The 18,347-nt window shown below is 35.2% G+C and overlaps 1 protein-coding gene across 5 annotated transcripts in view; it reads right to left on the reverse strand.

The window, feature by feature from the left end:
- LOC126968890 (tensin) overlaps nucleotides 1–18,347 on the reverse strand; it is a 183,117-nt gene that overhangs the window by 83,297 nt on the left and 81,473 nt on the right. For all 5 annotated transcript variants that reach the window (XM_050814027.1, XM_050814028.1, XM_050814029.1 and 2 more), the window contains one exon: nucleotides 9,686–9,856. In XM_050814027.1, the coding sequence (XP_050669984.1) occupies nucleotides 9,686–9,856 (171 nt within the window). The remainder of the gene's footprint in view (nucleotides 1–9,685; nucleotides 9,857–18,347) is intronic.

Genomic DNA, 18,347 nt, shown 5'->3' on the forward strand with positions numbered 1-18,347 from the left:
TTAATGAAAATAAGGGACGAGACGAACTGGACGTTCAGCTAATTGTTATTGATACGCCCTGCCCATTACAATGCAGTGGCTCTCAGGATTCTTGAAAAACCCAAAAATTCTGAGCGGAATTACAATTGCGCTTGTCACCTTGAGACATAAGATGTTAAGTCTCATTTGTCCAGTAATTTCACTAGCTACAGCGCCCTTCGGACCGAAACACGGTAATGTTTACACATTACTGCTTCACGGCTGAAATATGCGAAGGAGCCACTGGTAACCTATGCGCCTGTCTATTTGTCAGAGGCTGCTATAACATTCTTAAGATTCCTCTCACGACGCAACAGATCATAGATGGCGGTAGTTGCTATCATAATACCATCAAAATGTTACAATATATTCTCGGTCGCTCCGCTATTCCATAAACTAAAGCTGACCTTATTAGAAGCGAAGTGGAGGACCTACATCGAAAAAAGGACATGTAGCATTTGGTCTACGAAAATGTATTTGATTCGAAATTCGTATGATGCTCAATATTTTCTTCCAAAGTATGTGGTATATATACCTTAAGATTTCTAAATTTTGATGCCCCTCCCACGGACTAGTAAAAAAAGAAGGACTCCGCGCCGTGATATTAGCAAGTGAAGCACCTGTATGCTAGTGTATGTGCCAGCTAGTATACCAGTTACACAATTTTTTCTCCCTTAAATAATCATATATCCACAAATACTTTTATATTATTGTTTTTACATTTTTAACAACGCACGACGGCATTTTTAAAAAAAATGTAATATTGATTTTTCTATATTCATTTAGTGCTTGCTGCACAGAGACTTTATATTAGGTTCCAATTTAATTTAATCTCAAGTCTACGCGTTGTGATATATAACGTCGATTTTTTTTATCAGTAAATAATTTACAGCACTAAATCCACATTCAGCTAAATTTGAAGATGGAAGCAGTAGTAAAAGTTTTCTTGCACATTCTTGGAATTTGCCTTTTTTTTGTTAAATTTGCATATACCGTACTGCACCGGTATCTAGCATTGCATTTAAATATCTCAAAGCGAAAAAGTAAGAGTCGTGTTCGTCTATTTTTAAATTACCCCCTTAACTATCAAATTGCCCCCTGTGAGGCGTGGGTCCCACGTTGGGAAACACTGGGATCTTTTCAAGGATCATTTCGTTTCTTTTTTGTAATTCTTTAATTCTTCAATGAATCAAGAAAAAAAGTCTTATTAGTTTATTTCTGTCGAACATAATCCGTAGTATAAATACAGAAAGTAAGTACGATATGTGAGAATAGCACGTATTACCACTACACTAATGACTTATATAAATAACTAGCTGACCCGACAGACGTCGTTCTGTTCATAATAAAAAAAAACTCTTGCGGATGTAATTTCGTAAAATCCGTTCTTAGCTGACCTCTTCTCGGTGAAAAGAATATTCCTACCAAATTTCAAGTCTAGCTTTAATGGGTCCAGAGATATCGTGATGAGTGACTATATACGTGGAAATCTCTTATATATATAGATAAGAAGCTAGAATGTTGCGCAAAACACAACACCCAAGTGTTTTTATTTGTCTGTTTCCGTACAATAACCACCTTGACCTTTAGAAAGACTCCTAAAATATTCAGCTACAAGTAACAACACTCACAGAAGTCTCTGAAACAAACTTATTTCCCCGTTTTTATTGAGCGTAACACTTTTATTAATGAGTTTCGTGTATTTTCATTACTGGCAATATTTTTATTTCTTCATTTTTGCACCTTTGCAAATTGTAGCTATATATTATAGTACTAGCGGATCCAACAGACGTTATTCTGTTTTAAAAAAGAAACCTTCGCGGATGGAATTTCGTAAAATCCCTTCTTAGCTGATCTCTACGCGGCGAAAGGAATATTCCTACCAAATTTCAAGTCTCTACGCCTTATGGTTCCAGAGATATCGTGAGGAGTCAATATATAGGTTGAAATCTCTTATATATATACCTACAGGTACGTATAATTTAAGTTATAAACATAAGTATAGAAAGACATAATATAGCTATGTAAAGCAGCGAGAACAAGTAGTAATTTTTATGCGGAACAATATAATTACAGTAATATAAAGAGAGGCCTTTGTCCAGCAGTGGACGTCTTCCGGCTGATGATGAATGAATGAATGAAAGAGAGAGAAAAACGAAAAAAAGAGTACATCTCATGAAAATTCTAATAAGTATTTTCTTAGACTCAGTGCTCCTGAAAGTCTGCAATGTCCACGAAGTGTAGGGGCTTTTAATAAATAATACCTGATAAATAAATAAATAACAGCTACATACTCGTACAATTCACACGAGTTTTAATCGTTTAAAAAGTATTTTATTTAAATGAATCCTTATACTCGTACGACCAAACACGGCTAAGATAAGTTTTAAAAATTAGGGAGCTGAAGTCCGATTCTATTATCCGGCTTCATCACCGGACCATTTTAATGGTATGATTTTGTATATGAACTTGTCTCCATACTTGAATTTGTAACCTTTAAAAGCTATAGTGGCCATTTGTGGTGTTCATCATCAGTCTGTATAGAAAAGTATTTATTTATTGATGAAAACACCAGAAACGCTATACGTATGTTCCATCATCAAATCTGTTTTTTTTTCAATTAGACCAAATTGAGGCTAGATTATGGGTACCACAACTGCGCCTATTTCTGCCGTGAAACAGTAACGTGTAAGCATAATTGTGTTTCCGTAGCTAGTGAAATTACTGAGCAAATGAGACTTAACATCTTATGTCTCAATGCGACGAGCGCAATTGTAGTGCCGCTCAGAGTTTTTGGGTTTTCCTGAAATCCTGAGGGTAAAAGAATCCTGAGGGGCACTGCAGTGTAATGGGCAGGACGTATCAATCACCATCAGCTGAACGGCCTGCTCGTCTCGTCCTCGTAGTGTCATAAAAAAAATTAATGCATCCTTTCAAACGAAAAAGAAAATTTTAAAATAGATCCATAAACGGCGGATATATGTGATAACAAACATATAACAAAATACAACGGTTTTCGAACCTCTTTTGTTTTTGAAACTTTAAAACGAATGGCGAGTTTAAAAATAGAACTATGATATCTTGCTTAATAAAGGTTTATATTTGAGGGGATATTAAGTTGAGGGTAGGTATTCTTAAAAGGATAAATTTGATAATAGAAATTGTTGATTTAGTAAACTATGCGTAATGAGACAACATATATATGTTCAGCATAAAATTAAAAAATAATTAAAACTTTGTTATAGTGCAAGTAAAATCAGCCTCGTATATAACATATAGAGTACCTGTAAGACCGAGCCTTGCTCGGATTTTTAAGTAGGTACAAAACTTGAACAAAAAAAATCTAATAGGACATCAGGATTCGAACCGGGGTCTTCTGCTTTCCGGATCACCCAATACCCCATCTGAGCTGTTATAGTCTTGTATATAGTATCGAAGTTTAACTTTGTATTCTAATGTTATTGTAACTGTTTCTCATTAAAACACGGATAAAACTACATTTTTTAAAATTGACACCTAGCTATATCGCCTCCGAAATCCCTTGTATACTGAATTTTATGAAAAATGTTGGAGCCGTTTGCGAGATTCAGATTATATATATACAAGACTTGCTCGTTTATAGATATATAGATATATATATATATATATAAACCTAATAGCTATTTGAATTGCCTTTGCAAGCCATTATCGTGGCGGAAGGATTTGACCATCAGTTGTTCATGGACACAATTGGCCATTAGAGACAGGTGAGGGAGCAATGATTTATGTGTCGCCTTGAACCTGTATTTTGTACAAGTAACTTGTGTCGTCCGCAAATGTAACTGTTAATGTAAACTATAATATAATATGCATTTTAAGAGATTAATAGCTAGCAATTTCCTTATCATGTTTATTTTAAAAAAGATTATTATTGTGGATTAGAAATTAAGATAGCGCTTTGTCGTTTGTTTTGCTGTCAAATTTAGGGCATACTCCCATCTTATTAGCAGGTAATGGATCTCTGGTAATCAAATCAAATCAAAATCACTTTATTCATGTAGGTCACGGAAATGGCACATATGAATGTCAAAAGAATATTTTTTCTTATTGAATCTAACGCTACTTCGTAAAGGGTTGAGCTAATGAGAAGAAGTGGCAAAAAACTCATTGCCACTCTTTTATATCATGATTTACATTTTCTTCAATTTACAAATCAGTTCAATTACAATATAATATAATATGTAAATTTATGCATCAAACATACTCAAACGTCAAATAGTCAATGCCTTACAAGAGTAAGCCAAAAAAGTGAATGTAAATTAACACAAAAGTTATTGAGGACAGTAAATTTTGAAAACTGTCTATTGTTTATGTCCATGGGCGGCCGTTTACTCCGCTGGTAATATGAGAAAAGCTGTTATGATTTCTTTAAATTAAGTATCTTTAACCGAATTTTCTAATAAAAGAGAATTTTCTGCTATTTAGCGTGTCTTTTAGTTTTTTTTTTAAATATTATTAAGTCTATACTCTGTTATCTGTATAGCATCATATTCAGTCTATAACGAAAACAATTTAAATACGTCATTTTTAAGCAATAAATAGTACTTTCTAGTTCCTATATTACTTCGAGTGTCGCGCCGCGCGAACCGACAATTCTTAGAAATTAATTCTTGTTTGTTGTGATTACATTGCACGTGCTTATCTCAGCTGCCAGACCCGACTCAGGTTATGTAAACCATTGCCAATATTATGTACGTTATCATAAATTATCAAGTTTTTTTTTATGAAAAAGGAGGACAAACGGACGTACCTGGTTGTTACGTGATCACCGCCGCCCACATTCTCTTGCACCATTCATAGGATGCCGGCCCTTTTTTGAAGGTACCCATGACGGACGTGCATGCGGTCAAATGGATCGAGCTGATACTGGGGTGCACCAGACCAGTGATGACAGCAATACTCCATATGTGGCATGACCTGCGCTTTGTAGAGCGCTAGGATGTGGGCCGGCTTTATGTATCGCCGTGCTCTATTTACGCCCAGCTTCTTCTAAGCCATTTTAGCATTGCCCTCCAGATGACCGCGGAATTGGCAATCGCTCGAGATTTCGAGACCCAGTATTCCGATAATAGTATTAACATGGTACATTTTAGTAAGTACATATTTAATTTATTTTTTCTCTTTTTTTATGAAAATTAGGGATGAGAAGAGCAGAACGTTCATCTGATGGCATTGGTACTTAAACCCTGCCCACTACAATGCAGTGCCATTTAGGATTTTTGAAGAACCCAACAATTCTGAGCGGCACTACAATTGGGCTCGTCACCTTGAGGCATAAGATGTTAGGTCTCATTTGCGAAGCATTTCACTAGCTACGGCGCCCTTCAAACCGAAACGTAATAATGCTTACACATTACTGCTTCACGACAGAAATAAGCGCCGTTGTGGTACCCATAATCTAGCCGGCATCCTGTGCAAAGGAGCCTCCCACTGGTAACCTAAGTGTCGCCGTATAGAGTTAGCAATGTATTTAAAAAAGGGTAACATATTATTACAAAAATTCGTAAACAAGTTCTGCGGGTATGGACTGGTAAAAGAAATAAAGCAGTTAAAAGTCTTCACCAATATTGCTTCACGAATAAAAATAAATGACTCACTTAACACGAAACGTTTTTGGGAATTAAATTGTCCGAGAGATTGAAATCAGAGCAGCTTACATTTAAAATATATCTTGCAGTAAAACTCTCGACACGAAATACTCACCATTTTGTTTTTTCATATTTTACTTAATGCTGATCTACAAGATCCGAAGAAGACTTAATTAAGAAATGTATACGTTATGTAATATTTATTTAAATAAATATATATAAATAATTAATTTCATTGGATTTACCATAGACCAAGAATAGTAACGAGACTAATTGATAGCTTCCGTCTGACTCCCACGAGTAAAAGAAAAACTTATGCGAGTCTGTAAAGAAATGAGATGGAGTGAATAGATTTTTTGTTTCGGCATGCGTGCCGGTTTTTTCAAGGTCAGCACACCCGGTGTGCTAAACAAACTTGACAACGTTGCACAGATATTTTGTTTGTTTTTATTTGCGTCTATAAAACTAGCTTGTTGTGAAACGTGTGAAATATCCACTATTTATTCAACATCAGTGGCAATTTTAAGTAGAATCGAAGGAAATATGGTGCTATGTTGTGTTTTACGATGTAAAAGTGATAGTGAAAGAACACATGTGTTATATTATTTACCTATATATATATATAGGATATTATCTGTCTCATGTTGGCCACGCGAAACCGATATCTAGTTACTATTCTTGGTCTATGGGATTTACTACGTTTAAGTCCTTGAAACTTGACACTCTTTTTTTTTGTTTCTTCGTCCAATAAAAGCACAGGCAAAGGGTTCAAGCCCCGTACAGCCATACTGATACTTTTTTTAATGACAAATACAGACAGACAGTAGATGTAAATACGTATTAAGAAGCGGGACTGCCTAGAGAAAAAATGAAATTTAGTTTAATACGAAAGAATAGTAATTTGACGTAAGTTTGAAATAGAAATTACAATACGATCATTAAAATTGATTTCAACCCGCTACGATAATTAAAATAGTTAATTTTATATAATGCACATAAATGGAAAGCTACCTAAGATTTGAAAGTGAAAATAATAAATAAACATACCTTTTCAACATTAAATAATATCACACAGACTCATTCGAGACATGCACCAGTTAAGTTTAGTTACTATAGGAATAGCTTTTATAATGAAACGTTTACTCAATTAGTTCGTTATGAAATATTTAAACCAAATTTATTTAAAAAAATATATGTATATTATGCTTAGATTAGAGATTGGTCTCCGCTGCGCTTCGACTAGATACCGCAGTAACTAAGAACAATAGCTTTTTTATTACGGCAACTATTAGATAGTTGTGTTCGTGACATCTTGACACTCAATGGCATCTTTCAAAATAACATACGCTTCGCGTTATTTTACATTGAAATTAACAAAGTAATTAACCGGTGCCTTTCTTAGTTCTTGTAGTATTATTTTTACAAAGTTTTACTAGGCAACCTGGCATTTTAGTTTCAATTATTAGCAAAGTTTAACAGAACATGTGGCACGTCAACGTCACACATTGTTCGAAACTGGCTCGAGTACACCCACTTGGGCGTAGTATTAGTTGCCGCACTTTGCGACTACGCCTGCGATATCGAGTTGGAGCGCAGCGGAGACCAATTCTTAATCTAAGAGAGTGACAATAACATGACGTAAGGCAACAACACTTGATAAACGTCATGAAGCTTCATCAGTTTGTAAAGGGGCTTTCACATGGGAGAAGAACTGTTTTGAATAATATGATATGTGAAGTGATCACCGCCGCCCACATTCCCATGCAACACCAGAGGAATCACAGTAGCGTTGTCGGCCTTTAAGGAATGTGTACGCGCTTTTGTTGAAGGTACCCATGTCGAATTGTCCACACATTGATTTGAAACACATCCACCCAGTAAAAAAATAGTATTTATAACCTTTAGTACGTTACGGAGCTCCAAATGTTATAATGTTTAGATAATAATTATCATAAGGTGGGCAAGTTATGACAAGTCATTAGGAAACGCAGCACGAAGTCCGCGACATATCACCAGTTTGATACGATCACGGCTGTTACATTATGAGGCTGCTTGCGTACGAACATGACATCAGCTAGCCACCGTGGCTATTGACTATTTGACGTTTGAGTATGTTTGTTGCATCACTTAACATATTATATTGTAGTTGAAATGATTTGTAAAACGATGAAAATGTAAGTCATGATTTGAAAGAGCGGCAATGAGCTGGCTTCTCATTAGCTCAACCCTTTACGAAGTAGATTCAATAATTTTTATTTTTTTATGACATTCATAAGTGTCATTTCCGTGACCTACTAATTAATAACTTTATTCATTAAAGTGATTTTGATTTGATTTTGGTCGTGATCATTGTTACACAAAGTGTACTCCGCCGCACTTTACAATGGAGTTTAGATTATGGGTACCACAACGGAGCCTATTTCTGCCGTGAGGCAGTAATGTAAAATTACTGGGCAAATGAGACTTGATATCTTATGTCTCAAGGAGACGAGCGCAATTGTAATGCCGCTCAGAATTTTTGGATATTTCAAGAATCCTCAGGCGGCACTGCAATTGTAATGTGTCTCGATTATCCGATCCATATTTTCATTAAAAAAAACTAAGGCGGTAGAACTGGTATATTCATTGTTAATGTACATAATAACTACGGAGGTATATTTTACGAAACGGGAAGCGGTAAGAACGTGCGGGCGCACTGTTCTGCACAATCGATTATAATTTATGATTGTTGTATTGCCAGCTCGAGCTCAATACTAATGTACCTCGGCGTCATAAACTACACATTGTTTTAGAGAGTTTTGCCGTGATCTTTGAATACCGATGACGAAAAGGAAATTATTTTTAAGCAACACACAGTAAAACTATCTAAGACTTACAATAAGGGACGAGACGAGCAGGACGTCAGCTGATGGAAAAACCCTAAAATTCTGAGCGGCACTACATCTGCGTTCGTCACCTTGAGACATAAGATGTTAAGTCCCATTTGCCCAGTAATTTCACTAGATACGGTGCCCTTCAGACCGAAACACAATAATGTTTTCACATTACTGCTTCACGGCATAAAAACGGTGCTGTTGTGGTACCCATAATCTAGCCGGCATCCTGTGCACAGGAGCCTGGTAACTCAAATCGCTTTTTAATTTTATTTTAAGTAATATAAGATATTGATTAGACTTCGCGTTTCCTCAGCTAGTAGAAAAACCAGTCAAGGAACTTAATGTATGTACATTTTAGATACTTTTTCAAAAGGAACTTTTATGTTTGCGTGGCCGCCATTATGCAATCCACCATCTTGGTTTTTATTATGAAAATGTCAAAATGTCATTTCGATGTTACTTGTCAGATGTCATTGTGTATTATTGCGATTAAGTATGTACACAGCCCGCTTAGGGATTCTCAGTCATAGGATCCTTCGAGGACGGAACACTAAATACGCTTAGGTTTTTTTTTTTAATCGAAAGAGTATTGAGCCGACAGGTAAATAAAACATAATTGATAGTTCGTGAGTATCTGTAATTTAAATTATCTGTAATTCTTCTGGTATTGCCAGAGAGCTGAAGTGTAACCGTCCGTATAGAACTGTTTGTTCGCGCTACCAGCCTAGCGAAACTCTCTAAGAAAAAGCTGATGAAGAAGATGACGGCTATAAAAAACGGAGATAGCCAAAATCGACAACGTTTTAAGCAACTGTTCGCATTCAAAATTAGCCGGGTTTTGTCGCCAATCGCCATATGTAATTAATACTATTTCAAACTTACATCAAATGACTGCACCACGTTTCATGCTAAACTAAATTTTAATTTTTACGTAGGCAGTCCCGCTTCTTATTACGTAGTATTTACATCCTCTTTGCAAACTTATGTAAGTTACCCAAGTCGTGTCGACCGTGAAACACTGCGCATAGAAGTACATTCAACACTAAGGATGCCCCTCGACGAAAGTTCCTTGAGACTGATCTGTGGATTAATGGCACACATCGAAATGGTGAGGTGATGTTTTTGATTTTATCGCCAGAAATTATCAATAAATATTTGACTTACCGTTATGGTGTCATATATTCCGTTCTGATCATCTCGTTGTTCGGCGCTAGTGATAGCGGATTGTTTAGTTGGTTCGGTTTGCACAGGCGCCGGCGAGTGCGGTAGCGGGTCGCCATTACGGGACCAGGTTCGATGAATCTGCCAACTGGTGTCTGTGAACCTGGCCTTATCCTGAAAGAAGTACCTTCATTCTATAACACATTCATTGTCTTACCATAATTAAGTTATAAAACATCAAAAACTAATCTTACATTACAGGGTTCTTTCATAGGGTTGGTTCATCGCACTCTATGTACAATGTTTAATATACTTCTTAAATACTTTATAAACTTGAATAATCGTTATTTTCTATTTGTTTTTATTGTTTGTGCTTATAGCAGAATATTTAACACGTATTACTATACGGATACGAACATTTCAGTTTCGGATAAACAGTCCTCACACGGATAGAAAGACAGCTGATTCTACTTATCCTACAGCCCCGCTGCTTCTGTGCTCGAACGCAGCTCGGAATCTCGGATTCGATGCGGACGCAGGTCGCTAGCGTTCATACAAATAATACTATGGCTTCTTCGGTTCGTCAATAATCTCCGGAACGGAAATTAACTGTTGACGGAAAGCAATCGGATGAAGCTATACTCGATGTGCGTAAACTACCATAGACATAGTTCTACGACTACCCTGGACCGTGCTTTCACGTGTACGGATCGGACTCTGATCGGACGTAGTGCGAAAGCACTCTAACAGTTATAGTTATTGCAAGTAGTTTTATTTTTCAAACACCTTCAGCTTATCAAAAAACGCTTATTATGTTTACCTTGATGCATAAATAGCAATAAATCTTCAATAAAATATTACATTATGTTATTGTCACAAACTATATATTTCTATTATATTCTATACATATATACGTTGATACATCGTCAATAGCGTGTAACATAATATTTTTATCACACACATTGAGTATTATTCTCATGCACTAAAAATCCGCTTACACTCGCACGTCCTTAAGTGGTTTGACATCCATTAAATCAAACCGTCGTATTCCACAAACAGAACAGGACTCAACTGATGTTTAATATAATTTATATACTGATGTATGGCATTTATTATACTGCTTTGCTTTACACATCTTATTTTGTTCGTATTTTTATTCTTACGCTTCGAGGTAATACTATTAATATCAGACCTTATTCGAACCTACGAGGCAGACCCACCCTAGTACAAATTCAAATATTTTTATTCAAAATAGGATGTGATAGGAGAGAAATCACTAATTGAAAGTCAAAAACTACCAAAATCACAAATAAGTGATTTAGATATTCATATGATTAAATTAATTATTAATTCTGCGTGTTTCTTTGAATTGGAAAGTATAAAAATACCAATTGTTTATTAATATATATGCATATTATATAAACATAAGAATTTTAAAGCACCCTACGAAATTCAATGAATTGAAGATCTTATTGATAATGTGAGAATGATAAAGACGAAGAGAAGTCATTTTTAGTTTTATTTTTTTATTTAAATAAGGGACGAGATAAGCAGCTGATGGTAATTGATACGCCCTACCCATCCCAATGCAGTCCCGCTCAAGATTCTTGAAAAACCCAACAATTCTGAGCAGCACTACAATTTCGCTCGTCACCTTGAGTTATAAGATGTTAATTCTCAATTGCCCAGTAATTTCACTACCTACGGCGCCCTTATGACTGAAACACAGTAATGTTTTCACAATACTGCTTCACAACAGAAACAGCCGCCGTTGTGGTATCCATAATCTAGTCGGCTTCCTGTGCAAAGGAGCCTCCCACTGGTGGTAAACTCTGATTTTGTCAATCGAGCAGTCATTATAAGTTGTTAGTGATTTAGCTAGCAGCTTCTTTAATTCAAGGCAAAGAGTCACTGCAAAAGTTAAATACATCAAAATCTTATATCAATCCAAAATAAGTGATAACTTTAAATTACGTAATTAAAATTACACAATGTATTTAATTTAATTTATAAATATACGATATTAGAACATAATATAATGTAGTACGTTTTATTTAGACGCATTGTTGGTTGGGACTTGGGTCCCTGTGGTCGTCTTAAGCGGCATTTATACGCAGTTATTTTTACGAGCATAAGAACTGTAATAATATCAATTCAAATACTTGTAATTAATTCATAAATTGGAAGCTTATTGGAGCAACAACATTTTTGTTAAGTATTTCATATTATTTTATCAATACATGTAGTTAATATGCCTTATATGACGTATTGTTAAATACAATATAGCTTAGTACGCCATTTTACTTGGGGACTTGCTAATAATAAAGGATATTTGTGCCTCCTATTCAACCTTTACTTGAAAGTGCTTTATATCATACAAACAAAATCATACAAAGGCTGAGAACTATAGAGCGTACATACACTTTACTTACGTAAACCTTAGCTGAGTGTAAACTTAGAATAATCTTTTATTTAGTTTTATAGTAATTTGACAGCAGTTCAGTATAATTTACTGAACTTGAGCTAATACAGCCGAATACAAAAGTCAAGTTCATATTCACGTTTTATCGCAAAGTTTTAGTTATGTAATGGTTATTCGACATTCCAATTTATACCAACATTCAGTTATGATAATATGAAGAATCATTTTGAAGTCATCTGCAGAGCATTTGCCGCTCTTAATAACCAGCTGTTTTAGAGCCAAATGGTATTACCCGCCGCGATGGCAAGCGTCCTGATGGAATGACGCTGGTGGCTTGGGAACGAGGAAGGGCGCTGGTGTGGGACGCGACTTGCGTCGACACTCTGGCTCCTTCTCATGTCCAAGTTACGTCAGTTGGTGCTGGGGCTGCTGCTTCGACTGCCGAAGACAGCAAGCGTCGCAAATATGTTGGTCTCAGTGAGTCATACATCTACGTTTGGTGTCGAGACACTAATTGGCCCGTGGGGTCTAGAGGCGCGGAGAATGTTCAAAATACTATATTCACGCCTTAATAAGGCTACTGGAAACCCAAGCGCTGGCAGCTATTTCGGTCAACGGATCAGCCTAGCTGTCCAACGCGGTAATGCTGCCAGTATTCTTGGTACGCACCCACGTAATGATAGTTTTCATTTTATGTAGTCATAGTATTGTAAATATAGTTATAAGATTTGTTTAATATATATATTTTGTAAACTGATAATATTATATTGTTTTAGTTATTATATTTAGTATATTTTAGTAATTGTAATATTAGTTTTTAAAGAGATAACCTTCACTTCTCGGATTAATACAAAAATAAAATTTGAAAACAAAATTTTATGAATGATGCGAGACTCGAACCAACGACTTCACGATAAAAAACAATTTGTTATGTTTTAAAAGAGATAACCTTCACTTCTCCGATTATTACAAAAATAAAATTTGAAACCAAAATTTTATGAATGATGCGGGACTCGAACCAACGACTTCACGATAAAAACAACTTGTTATGTTTTTAAAGTGATAACCCTCACTTCTCGGATTAATAAAAAAATAAAATTTGAAAACAAAATTTTATGAATGTTGCGGGACTCAAACCAACGACTTCACGATAAAAAACAAATTGTTATGTTTTTAAAGAGATAACCCTCACTTCTCGGATTAATACACAAATAAAATTTGAAGACAAAATTTTATGAACGATGCGGGACCCGAACCAACGACCTCTCGAACTATCTAGGTCTACAGATCAAAGCAGATCAACAACGCATACAAGATTTTATGACGATACGTCAATCGAACGGTTGGCTTAGTTGGGAGAGCACTCGCACGGAACGCGAGAGGTTGTAGGTTCGAGAACCGCATCGTTCATAAAATTTTATTATCAAATTTTATTTGTGTATTAAAAAAAAAACTCAATTTATTCAAAAAGGCCCTTTATAGTATATATAGCCTATTCAAAACTTTAAATTTATATTTTAAAACATAAAGAGATAAAATAACTAAGGTATTTTACCACTTGTGTATTAAAAATAACCAAGATCCAACTTAAAACGTGTAACACCTACTTAAAATCTAAACCAGACAATTACATGGTATAATTTTCTTTTATGAACGCAGTGAAAACAACTCTTGTCTTCATGTTAGACCGTCGCAAATTGAGTTAGTTTTAAGGCAGTGTGTAATTAAATACAATTAGAGATTTTCCGAGGCCAGTGGCGTGAGCTCGCCGAAACTCATCACCAACAACCGCTTTCATTCCGTGTTCCGGTGATAATGAATACCGTTTTCAATTGTTGACCACTTTAACTACAGTGCTGAGATGCTGTCTTGAACACAGACTTACTTCCTGCCTAAACAAGTTGCATTTAGCATAGGATTGGAATTTCATACTAGTTTATGCTTTAAAATCTCATATCTATTCGTTGTTAAGATAATGCAATGCAGTTACACAACACGGACTAGTAAAAACGCCAAATTACACAGAAAACAATTACGTCATCGAGGTAGACGAAAATTTTCATACAAATGTTCATAAAATGAAAACTAATAAGAATTCCGTAAATCGGTGCGGTACGTAATACTCAAAGTAATCGGTGTATATACATAAAAAAAATACCGATCGAATTGATAACCTCCTCCATTTTGAACTCGGTTAAAAAAAGAAGGACTCCGCGCCGTGATATTATCAAGTGAAGCACCTTTATGCTAGTGTGTGTGCGGTTACGGGGTATATCAGTTACACAGTTATTTCTCCCGTAAGTAATCATATATCCACAAATACGTTTATATTATTGTTTTTACACTTTTTCAAAACGCACGACGGCATTTTTAAAATATTTTATTGCGACGAAAACTGATCTGTCACAGACGATGACAAATCTCATAATGGCGGCCGATCGGCTTGTATTAGTGTAAGTGTATACGTGGGGCTATAGATTTACACGTTTACCGGCTTGTTTTGGTGTCTCACTGTTATGTAAGGTGACATGGAGTCCTTATTTTTTTACTCGCCCGTGTTACACAACTTAAATTTATAAACAACATTTATGAACGATGCGGGGCTCGAAGCCGCGACCTCTTGCGTTCCGTGTCGTTTAAGAATTTAATTTGTGAAATTAATCCCAGAAGTGAGGATTGTCACTTTAAAAAGTAACAAATTGTTTAGATAATGCAATTATTCGGGTATAGGATAGTGACCGAATGTTTACTTGTTAAATTGTTCGAAAATTATGTATAATATTATTATGAAAATAATACTCACTAACAATATAAAACTTCGTTATTTTATTTGTATTTCTGGAACTAGCTTGTAGACGCTTTGGGTAAAACTGTAAGTTAACAAGTTTAGATAATAAGAAAATTTATTGAAGTAGGCGTTACTTTGCGGAAATCCATAATTATCCAAATGATTTGAGTTTTAGACTTAGTCACGTGCCAGATTTTGGCGAGACAACACGTCCTGAGGATGCCTCGTGTAGACGCGAAACACGTGTCGAATTGTTTAAAGACAAATATTCGCGGAATTAACACTAAATTAATTAACATTAAATAACTTGGAATTAACATTAAATAAAAATAATGTATGATGTTTATTAATGAAAGTGTATCATAAATTTAAGAATTGTGTATCATAAATTTAAGAATTCTATGAGTGGCGTGGACGAAGTAGTGCCGAGCCGGAAACAGAGATGGCAGGGTATGCTAGCCAAACGAATTGTGAATTATACGGATGAACTCAATAACAGTCATTAAATTTTGTCAATAATTTGCTATTTTTAATTTATTAACATTGTTTTTTTTTTCATAATTGTTTCAAAAATTAGAGTGTCTGTTTTTTTATTTCAAAAATAAGCTTGTACTTTTAAAAGAGAACTATATCTATCTGTTTGGGCTAATCTCCGAAATAGCTTGACCGATTGTAGTTGTAGATAGCTCATGTTGTACAGTGACAGAGTGAGTGTGAGTAATAGGGTTATTAAAGTTAAGAAAATAAATAAGACTGGAAAGATCTTTGAAATTGCAAACAAATAAAATCAAAGTCTCTTGACGGCTTGGCGCCCGTATATAATACACAGGGGCGTGCATATCATATTGACAATTATGCAGTGCCTACCTCGTTATGAACCTAAATAAATATAGCACTAGTGTTAAAGTTAATTTAATACCTACGGTAGGTAGTCTACAGATTGCATATACGAAGCAAGCAGCGTTTCATACAACTTATGTTGTATTGTCGGACTAAAGTGCAATTATGACTAGTTAGATCTATAGTGCCTACCTTGCTGGAAAACCAATACACGCTCCTGATAATACATAGGACCGGAACTTGACACAATGAGTTTCTTGCTTCTTCTTCTCATTAGCTAAACCCTTTTCGAAGTAGAGTAGAAAGTAGTAGCAGAATTCAATAAGAAACAATATTTATGTTTCTATCACAGGCTTATCAACGTAAAATATTAAGAACTTCATTTGTTATTATGTTTTCCATATACCTTCAAGTGCAGTGTATTACAATATAGTGATTGATATGCGACTATAAGAGTGTCGACCATGCTTCAGCTACTTAGTATGTGCTTATAAAATATAGCTCTGTCTATAAATTACATTCTATTTATCTGACATATATTATATAGTTCTTAAATTATTTTGTCTTTTATGTATCAACAATTTGTTATGTTTTTAAAGTGATACCCCTCACTTCTAGGATTAATACACAAATAAAATTTGAAAACAAAATTTCATGAACGATGCGGGACTCGAACCCACGACCTCTCGCGTATGTTGTTAATCTTGTATATGTCATTCGAACGGTTAGCTCAGTTGGAAGAGCACTAGCACGGAACGCGAGAGGTCGTGGGTTCGAGTCTGGCATCGTTCATATAATTTGATTTCAATATTTTTTTAAGTATAACTCAAGAAAACTTAAATATAATAATATCTACATTACTAAAATCACAATAGGTAATCTTATTTATTGATCTGTATTAACATAACTGAGATAAGGAATGCTGTTTTGAATGTCTAATAAGCTCTTAACATTGAGACTGGCCTAGACTTCAAGTTTAGGCCTTTGGGATTAGAATCGAGCGTGCCACTGTCATGAGCGATCGAGGCTCAGGAAATATTTTACATAAGGTTACCTTCATAAACTCTGATTAAATTTAAGATTTAACCTTAGATTAAGGATTGGTCTCCGCTACGCTCCAACAACCGTAGGTGTAGTCGCAAATTGCGGCAACTAATGGTACGTCTAAGTGGGCGTACTCGAGCCAGTATCGAACAATATCTGAAGTTGACGTGCCACATGTTCTATTAAATTTTGCAAATAATTAAAACTAAAATACTGGGTTGCGTAGTAAAATGCTGGATCACATATCATCAGTAAGTATTTTGTATTTTATTAATTTCAATGTAAAATAGCACGGAGCGTATGTTACAAAATTTGAAAGATGCCATTGAGTGTCAAGATGCCACGCAAGGATCTAATAGTTGTCGTAATACAAAAGCTATTGTTCTTAGGTAGTGCGGTATCTAGTTGGAGCGTTCGTTCATCTAAGGATTAAATCCTTAGATCCCTATATCTTTCTTTAAACTGCAACGAATAGTACTTACTCACTACTATTTAAAAAGACGTTGTTTCCTCTACCAACCTAGCAAGTATCACATCCTAAGAAGCCTTCAAAGTCAATAAAGATGCTTAAGTAGGTTACCAAGTACCAACTAGAATTGAATAATCCATTGCTCGTAAGTACAGACATCGCTCTACAAAAGTTGATAATACTTAACATTTAAATTGTCTTCAAAATCTGGTAATCTATTGAAATTGTTGCATAAATTGCGTAAATAGAACTCCCAAATGCGATTGTATATCATCGAGATAAGATACAAAGTACATCAAGCCGTTGTTATATTCTAGTGTTGCCATCAATATGGTGCTGACTGTACCGAGGCAACACATCGGATCGTGTTAGCCGGTATGTTTACAATAGTGGGCGTATGTATTTAACATTTCGTTACCACTTTCGACATCTCTCCGTGAGATTACCCAGTTTACGAACTAATAAAGTTATCCACACACTTTCAAATATACACTTCAGTTCGACTTCAATGGCTTGTGGGAATTTACTTTTATTTGAAGTACTTATAAACAAAGTGACATAACCCTCGCTTCTGGGATTAATTACACAAATTTGAAAAAAAAATAAGAACGATGCGGGACTCGAACCCAAACTACAAATTTTTTAAGATTAGCAAGAGCGACAAGCCAATTTCCTAATATGTAAATATTGGGGTTGCGCAAGTTATCAACTGTAAAGTAGATCGTGTAGATACGTACAACGATATGTCACTCGAACGGTTGGCTCAGTTGGAAGATCGCTCGCACGGAACGCAAGAGGTCCCGGGTTCGTGTCCCGCAGCGTTCATAAATGTTGTTTTCAAATTTTATTTAGGTAAAAATAACTTTTAATATATTCTCCTAACGTTCAATGAAAAAGTGTAATAACCTTTATGTTAATATGATAGAATAATTATTTAAACAATTACAGTATAGACTAATTAGTTGTTTTTGTTTTAATTTACAAAATTTATACAAACTGCTTATCGCAGCCATCACAAACACTTAGATACGATTTTAGTTGAAAATTGAAATTCGTTTATTGTGCAAATACAAAAACATGCAACATTATTGTCGGGGATAAA

This window comes from Leptidea sinapis, chromosome 17 (assembly GCF_905404315.1).
Source record: "Leptidea sinapis chromosome 17, ilLepSina1.1, whole genome shotgun sequence".
NCBI classification, from domain to species: Eukaryota; Metazoa; Arthropoda; class Insecta; order Lepidoptera; family Pieridae; genus Leptidea; species Leptidea sinapis.